The sequence below is a fragment of the Mus pahari genome, chromosome 14, assembly GCF_900095145.1.
Source record: "Mus pahari chromosome 14, PAHARI_EIJ_v1.1, whole genome shotgun sequence".
In the NCBI taxonomy this organism is placed as follows: Eukaryota; Metazoa; Chordata; class Mammalia; order Rodentia; family Muridae; genus Mus; species Mus pahari.
The window spans coordinates 19,080,358-19,088,422 of record NC_034603.1 but is presented as its reverse complement, the minus strand read 5'-3'; the positions used below and the strand labels follow the sequence as shown (position 1 = coordinate 19,088,422).

The 8,065-nt window shown below is 46.5% G+C and overlaps 1 protein-coding gene across 2 annotated transcripts in view; it reads left to right on the top strand.

The window, feature by feature from the left end:
- Positions 1 to 233: 233 nt before the first annotated feature.
- Znf879 (zinc finger protein 879) overlaps positions 234 to 8,065 on the top strand; it is a 10,001-nt gene continuing 2,169 nt past the window's right edge. Inside the window, exons 1-4 of one of the 2 annotated variants that reach the window (XM_021213008.2) lie at positions 234 to 412; positions 1,477 to 1,541; positions 3,888 to 4,014; positions 4,420 to 4,515. In XM_021213008.2, the coding sequence (XP_021068667.1) occupies positions 1,509 to 1,541; positions 3,888 to 4,014; positions 4,420 to 4,515 (256 nt within the window). In that variant the 5' untranslated portion in view covers positions 234 to 412; positions 1,477 to 1,508. The remainder of the gene's footprint in view (positions 413 to 1,476; positions 1,542 to 3,887; positions 4,015 to 4,419; positions 4,516 to 8,065) is intronic. The other variant, XM_029546196.1, reaches the window with a different exon arrangement.

Here is an 8,065-nt window from a genome sequence, read left to right as displayed (position 1 = left end):
TGCACACTCACTTTTTCCTCTTTAGTAGTATTACCATTGTAATTATGAATGAAGCCTACACAAAAACCTGAAAGCTGGTGGCAATTGAAAAGTTAATTCTTAGTCTTTAGGCGCCTGTGTCCTACTCTGCACCGGACAAGGTGGGTGGGAGTGTCATAGTGCCTTCTGGGAAATGTAGTCCATAGTGGAAAAACAAGTGGCTTGCGCGCACGCGCAGTTGAGCCTAGTTGTACCCCCCTCTGGGCATTGGGCTTGCTGAGCTTTCTGGCAGAGCTGGCACGGCTGGGAGCTTGCGGGGCAGGGCTGCGAGCCTGGCGGGAGCACGCAGAGGCCTCGGCGGCTGGTGAGGGCCTCGGGCCCTGACTCCAGGTCCCGCCGCCCGAACAGCGATCAAAGAAGCCTCAGGCTTCAGGTTAGCAAGTCAGGTCGGCCTTGAGCAGATCGCCTGCAGGCTTTTCAATCCTGGAGCTGAAACTTTGTTTCTGTCAGTCTTCAGTGCTGGACAGTAATCTTAACGGAATTCCACAGTCCATTTCCCCCGCTGTTCCTTTGATCTAAAGTTTTACTGTTGGAAAGGAGCAGAAGAATGCCGGGCACAGAGCCCAGGACATGTTAATATCATTCGCTCTACAGGAGCTGCACCTCCACCCCCTTTTCTCTAAAATGTAAATTGAGTTCTGGCTAGTGCTGCTAGTTCTGGCGTGTGTGTGTGTGTGTGTGTGTGTGTGTGTGTGTGTGTGTGTGTGTCCGTGTCCTTGTTAACTTAAGTGACTTTGGTAATACTTTTGACCAGAGGCGAAGGCCCATGAAGAAGAGTGGACTAACTTCTAGTTGGTGGAGTCTGCAAAGGGCACGCATTCTGCAGGTGTTTAACTTGCAATGTCCAAGTGCAGATATGTAGAATATTTGTGCTTTTCTCTTACCTCCAGGAGTTGCACACAACAGTGCCCTTTAACTTGTTAATAATGAATTTGATAGCTGCGACTGTTTAGTTCAGTTCGTCTTTATTTATAACCTCAAGCGAAAAGGTCATAGGCCCGTTGACAGTCTGCTTGTACTTGGTACACCTGCCCAGGTTCCCTGTAGCTTGGGTTCCCTGGGTTCCCTGTAGCTTGGGCTACCTGGGTTCCCTGTAGTTTGGGCTCCCTGGGTTCCCTGTAGCTTGGGCTCCCTGGGTTCCCTGTAGCTTGGGCTCCCTGGGTTCCTTGTAGTTTGGGCTCCCTGGGTTCCCTGTAGCTTGGGCTCCCTGGGTTCCCTGTAGCTTGGGNTTGGGCTCCCTGGGTTCCCTGTAGCTTGGGCTCCCTGGGTTCCCTGTAGCTTGGGTTCCCTGGGTTCCCTGTAGCTTGGGCTCCCTGTCACTTGGGGAGGTTAGGTTGTGCAGCTGCCCAGCAGGTGCTTTCTAGCCTGGTGTGGCCCAGTGAGGGCTGGAGGGCAGCCAGCCTGAGTAGACCTCAGAGCTTCTTTCTCTGCCTCAAGGGTCTAATCAGGAGGAGCTACGAGGGAGAAAAATGACCACGAGGTTGCTGCCAACCCAGGTTCAGGTGAGTAAAGGCCACTTCTTTTTTGAGCTGCCTTTGGGCTGCAGCGTGGAGGAGGCCGGATTTATTTTATCCTTTCTTGAGCTTCTCTGGGCTTCCTTGTACAAGAAGAGGAGATGGAATCAGGCCAAAGTGTGTCAGTACAGGTTTTTTGAGATAGGGTTTCTCTGTATAGCCCTGGCTGTCCTGGAACTCACTTTGTAGACCAGACTGGCCTTGAACTCAGAATTCTGCCTGCCTCTGCCTCCCGAGTGCTGGGATTAAAGGCGTGCGCCACCCCGCCCGGCATCAGTACAGTTTTTTAAATACCTTTTTCCACTTATACCCTTTGACTGGTGGAATGCTTAACCCCTCCTTCCCAATATGTTACCTAGCTGAGGTCTGACCTGATTGTAGGACTGGTCTCATTATCACTTCTCTCATCAATGCTCATCATCTCCGATCCCTTGTTGCCATAAAGCTAAGCTTAAACAATAGAGCTTTGTCCCTATACCAGCCCCTACCTTTACACCCATATCTAACTTCCTCCTCATCTCTACAAGTGATTCTGGGCTACATCCAAAGGAACAGAAGGAAAAGGCTATGTACCATAAATGCAGAAGCAGAGCACAGAAACTGATAGATCAATTCCTGTTTACTTAGACTTGTCCCCATGCACAGTTCTGCATGATGCAAGCAATACTCCTTTGGTGCCTGCTTGACTGAGCCTTTTGAAAAGTTCCCAGGGAGTTTTGGCCTTCTTAATCTAAAGGCTATTACATTAGCATCTGTCATGATTCTACTCAAGGAGGGACATGGGTACCAGTTCCTTGGGGGAAGCTTTTCTGAGTTGAGACTAACAAATGACTTAGCCACTAAGAAGATTCACATACTCCCTGGAAAGATGGTTCAGTTGGTAGTGGTAGTATATTTGCCATGTAAGTGTGAGGACCTAAGTTTGAAGCAATGCATAGTAGAGATCAAGGGAAAAAGCCAGGAGTGATGGTAATGTTTGTCATCCCAGCATTTGAGAGGAAGAGGCAGGTGCATCTCTGGGACCCACTGGCAAGCCTGGCAGAAAGAGAGAGAGAGAGAGAGAGAGAGAGAGAGAGAGAGAGAGAGAGAGAGAGAGAGAGAGAGAGAGAGAACACAGAGTGAGTAGTGCCGGGGATGTTGCCTCTGGGTTTTACTCGCAGCACTGCAAAGAAACAGAGGTGCAGACTCTCTCTTCATTTATTTCCAATGAGTCAAATAATTAATTTACTTTTGCCCTTTCAGAGCAGGAAAGATGCCAAGCTTTGTGACCAGCTTGGGGTCATAAAAATGTGCCTCTGGCATGCTAAAGAAAGAGCGGGTTCATAGCACTTCCACTGTAAAAATGCTGCAAATGTCCATCGAGGCCCAGCTCATGATTTGCAGAGTATTAACATGGAAACCACCACACCCTCTCCTTTTTGATGGCTAGTACCTCTCTCTCTCTCTCTCTTTCTCTCTCTCTCTCTCTCTCTCTCTCTCTCTCTCTCTTTTTTTTTTTTTTTTTTTTTTTTTTTTTTTTTTTTTTGGTTTTTCGAGACAGGGTTTCTCTATGTAGCTCTGGCTGTCCTGGAACTCACTCTGTAGACCAGGCTGGCCTCNAACTCAGAAATCCGCCTGCCTCTGCCTCCTAAATTCTGGGATTAAAGGCGTGCGTCACCATGCCTGGCGACTAGGACATTTCTTAGACTCAAGTTCCAAGCTCTGTCTTCCTCATTTTGTTTCGTGATTTCGGGAGTTCTGTTGTAAGGTTGTGCTGGCTTGTCTTATGTCAACTTGACACACAAACTAGAGTTATCTGAAAGGAGGGGATCTCAACTGAAAAATGCCAGCATAAGATCCAGCTATAAGGCATTTTCTTAATTAGTTATTAATGAGGGAGAACCAGCCCATTGTAGGTGGTTCATCCTGGGCTGGAGGTCCTGGGTTCTATAAGAAAGCAGACTGAGCAAGCCATGGGAAGCAAGCCAGTAGGCAGCACCCCTTCATTGCTTCTGCATCAGCTCCTGCCTCCAGGATCCTCCACTGTTTGAGTTCCTGTCCTGACTTCCACCAATGATGAACAGTGCTGTGGAAATGTAAGCCAAATAAACCCTTTCCTCCCCAGCTTGCCTTTTGGTCATGGTGTTTCATCACAGCCATAGAAACCCTAACTAAGACAAAGGGTGCTGTATTTGAGCTTTCTGAGGGCACAGTGTCACCTACTGTATAAGTGAATTTATGCTGGAGAGTGAAGGTGATGTCCAGAAATACTTGCTTGGTTTGAAACACTCAACATCCTCACAGGCTATCTATGGGCATGGTCTGGGGTGAGCAGGAATGGGTTTGCTGTTCCAGGAGCCTGTGACCTTCAGGGATGTGGCCGTGTCCTTCAGCGAGGATGAGTGGTTGCACCTGGACCCTGCTCAGAGAACCTTGTACCGAGAGGTGATGCTGGAGAACTACAGCAACCTGACCTCGCTGGGTAAGGTGCTTGCTGGGAAAGGGGTTAAGACTCTGCCGTGGAAACACGGGACCCCTACCTGCCACCTGGGAGGACACAGACAGGTTTTGCTAGGTTGGGCCTGTGGATGAGCTCGGTCATGACTGCTCTTTCCTGTGGTTATTCTAAGAAGTCTGAGTTGACAAAGGGTATCTTCTCTTGTGTTTTTCCTGTTGCTATGGGTCCCCCGAGATCTCCCACCAAGATGAGCACCGAGCCAGAGCCCTGACTCAGATCCTGAGGCTTCAGGACATCCTCTAGGAGCCCAGTTGTAGGCTGCTTTCTAAACAGAGTTTCTCCTCCTGTGCATGGTACCCTACCTCAGGGTCTACCTGGGCTGCATCTCTGTGCCAGTATGGCCACTCATGTCTTCTTGTTCACGAACAGGGATTCTGTTTTCCAAGCCAAAGGTCATCGCTCAGTTAGAGCAAGCGGAAGACTTCCAGATGATGGAAAGTGGAATGTTTCAAGGTGTGTACCTCGGTAAGTGTCGGAAGGGGTGGGGACTTGAACCTGGCACTGCCTGGGCACATTACGGGGGTTATGCTCAGAGGACTCCGGCTAGGAGCTTCCTTTGATGTGCCAGCACATGGGGCTACTGGCAAGGGCATGTCTCCTTTTTGTTTCTGATCATGGGTTCAGAGGGAGAGGTGAATTGCCCAAGCACAGGTTGTACTTTGTCAAATGCCTCCCTCTTGTTATTTGAAAGCATGTCCTGACATGTGATGTGTTGAATGTTTATCATTCTTGATCCTTCTACTGTTCCTTCACGTTTCCTGCGATAATAACTCATTTTACTTCAGTGGTTTACACCTAGCTTTCATGGCTGTGGTGCACCCCTGTTCCAGCTTGTGAACACATTACTAATGACCTCACAGTCCCCAAAATGTGTTGGTGTCGCAGTAAGGAGAATAAATCAGAGGACTTCCCCTTGCAGTCGTTTCACCAAGAACAAGATTGAGTTCTCTACTTCTTTCTCCCCATGTCTTCCACCTCTCCCTTCTGTAGTTTGTCTGTTGCGTGAATCTAAATCTGTGCCTGCCTGAATGCTCTTCTATGAGTTTGTCTGTCACTGTGCCCATGTGTGCCCCTAACAGAGGGCTTTGAAGCGGTAGTTGCTTAATCTGCTCTAATCTTCCTGGCAGCGGGTGTGTGCATGCTCCTCAGTACCCACCCAAATGTTTTAGATCCAAGAATGAAAGACACACAGACACACAGACACACACAGACACACACAGACACACACACACACACACACACACAGCCTTTTAATATGTTTTGAACAGCACAATGACTGGGCACTTCTAAACTTCCCTGCAGCTAACATACTCTCCCTTCCAATATTCCTGAATTATTACTTATTAAAACCTGTTTTCTCTTCTAGCCACCACAGACCCAGGCCTGTAGCCCTCTTGGGCCCTGACCCACGACTCTTTCATCTTGGAAGTGTCTCTCTCTCTCTCTCTCTCTCTCTCTCTCTCTCTCTCTCTCTCTCTCCTACACTTCTCAGGCTGGGACCTTCTCCTCCTGGCAATGGCGATTTTCTTCCCCTCTTTTGAATTCCCATGCAATTTGGGAACCCAATTAACATAATATAAACAAAAAAACCCCTAAATATACAACGGAGCTTTAGCTCTGCATTTATTGAATATCATATCAATATGAGAGAAGACATCTTTAACAGAGTTTTACGAGGGATAAAGCTTTACTAACTCCAACGGACTCAGATGACAGAGCCGTGCTATCATGTGACACCCGAGTGCTGCTTTTTTTTTTTGGTTTTTCAAGACAGGGTTTCTCTGTATAGCCCTGGTTGTCCTGGAACTCACTTTGTAGACCAGGCTGGCCTTAAACTCAGAAATTCGCCTGACTCTGCCTCCCGAGTGCTGGGATTAAAGGCGTGCACCACCATGCCCGGCCTCTGAGTGTTGCTTTTGACTCTGTGGCAGGCATTTATTTTATAAGGTTGTTCTTCAACCTATTTCTTTCCTTTCTACAAGTGACTACCACCACATCATGCATTGTTCTCTGGGTCAGGGGCATGGGATTAGACTAAAATTATATGTTAGCTTAGGTTTTAAAAGTTGGTTGCATGGAAAATCCAAGGTAAGTGAGGACAGTTGTCACACTGTTCTTGCAAAGGCAGGCTAAACAAGCAGGCTGAGCCTATACGTGATCTCTAGGTGTCTGAGTTAACTCTGGCTATGAGGTCCAACAGAAGTTCCAATCTTTTTCAATGTAAGAGGTTTTCATAATAATGTATTGCCATTCTATCTTGGGCTTTTGACTTTTTTGTCTGAATTCAATATCCATTATTAAGAACTACAAAAATAAGCTGGGCGTGGTGGCGCATGCCTTTAATCCCAGCACTCGGGAGGCAGAGGCAGGCGGATTTCTGAGTTCGAGGCCAGCCTGGTCTACAAAGTGAGTTCCAGGACAGCCAGGACTATACAGAGAAACCTTGTCTCGAAAAACAAAAAACAAAAAACAAAACAAAACAAAACAAACAAACAAAAAGAACTACAAAAATATATGTATATGTAAATACACAACAATGTAGGCATACCAAAATGATGACAGTCTAGAATTTAAGCAGGTTTGCAGACAGTTACCAAGCCAGTCTTGACTGTGACATTTGCAAGCCGTATATAGCAGATAGATGGTTCCTGGTATCTACGGCTGAGTTTGTTAGACTCTGGTTGCCGTATCATAAGTGCCCACTTCCTGTTCTGCTTTGGATTTTGTCTTTGTTTCTGGTACCAGAGGATGCTTCTCTTAGGCTTAGTGACTTACCCAGAATTTACTTTGTTCTGGCAGTAGCTGGGCATTCTGAGTCAGTTTCGTCTTGGGTTGCCATTCATGAACTGTCTTTAGATTTTCCTTTGTTTTGATGAGGATATTTTCTATCAATAATTTTTTCAGTGTTTATGTGTATAACATATGTATATGTTTAAGTCCTTTCTCCTCTCCTTTAGCCATGGGTTTTACAGTAGAATTCTGACATTAGATTTCTTTTTCCCTATCAATAGCATCCACACTTGGCTCCACTCTACTGTCCCTGAGTGATGAGTGGTGATAACAAGCCCTCTGTCTGATTCTCTATCTCAGTTTTTTCCATATTGGCAACTTCTTTATAGTCAGGAGGATGAATGCTCTTTTATAAAATATATTCATTTCTTTTGAATCAATGATTTCATTTCTTATAGTGTATCCCTGCTATCCTGCTCTTATTTATCTTTTATCTTTCTTTTTTTTTAACATTAGTTTATTTCATGCAGGGGGTATCTGGGGGATGAGCCATAGCATGAGTGTGGAGCTCAGAAGACAGCTTTCAGAAACCGTTGCTTTCCTTCTACCTCTTGAGTCTAAGACTGAACTAAGTTGTTGTAGGTAGCATGATCCCCATCCAGCCGTCTGGGGCCCTAGGTTTTATCTTCAACTTCATTATCTTACCACTCAGTTTAAATATCAGTATAGTTACCTCCACTACATATTGCTTTGGTTTTGTTTGTTCTCATATGCTTTTCATAAGGCCATAGTTACCTCTTTGGCAATTTGGTTACATGGCTATGGAGTGGAGAGTTTGCTCTTGCCTGGCTATTCCCTGTAATTCCCAGAGCATTGGTCTCTGCTCGTTCTATTGAGGGAAGGCACATTACAACATTTGTACTCTGACAAGGGCCAGAGTGGCACTGTTGAGACTGACACTGCTTCACAGAGTTCTTGGGGCAAGGGCAACTCCTACTCCTCCTCCTCCCTTTCTCTTTCCCTTTCTCCTCTTCCTCCCTGAAGATTTCTTTTGGGATTTACTTGAGTATATTGGCCCCTGACCTGGGTGATGAAATTGAATAGTAACATAAGCTGGACTTAGAAATACCTGAGGCTTTGTTGCTAAATCAAGACTGGTTCCCTGCCGGGCAGTGGTGGCACACACCTTTAATCCTAGCACTTGGGAGGCAGAGGCAGGTAGATTTCTGAGTTTGAGGCAAGCCTGGTCTACAGAATGAGTTCCAGGACAGCCAGGGCTACACAG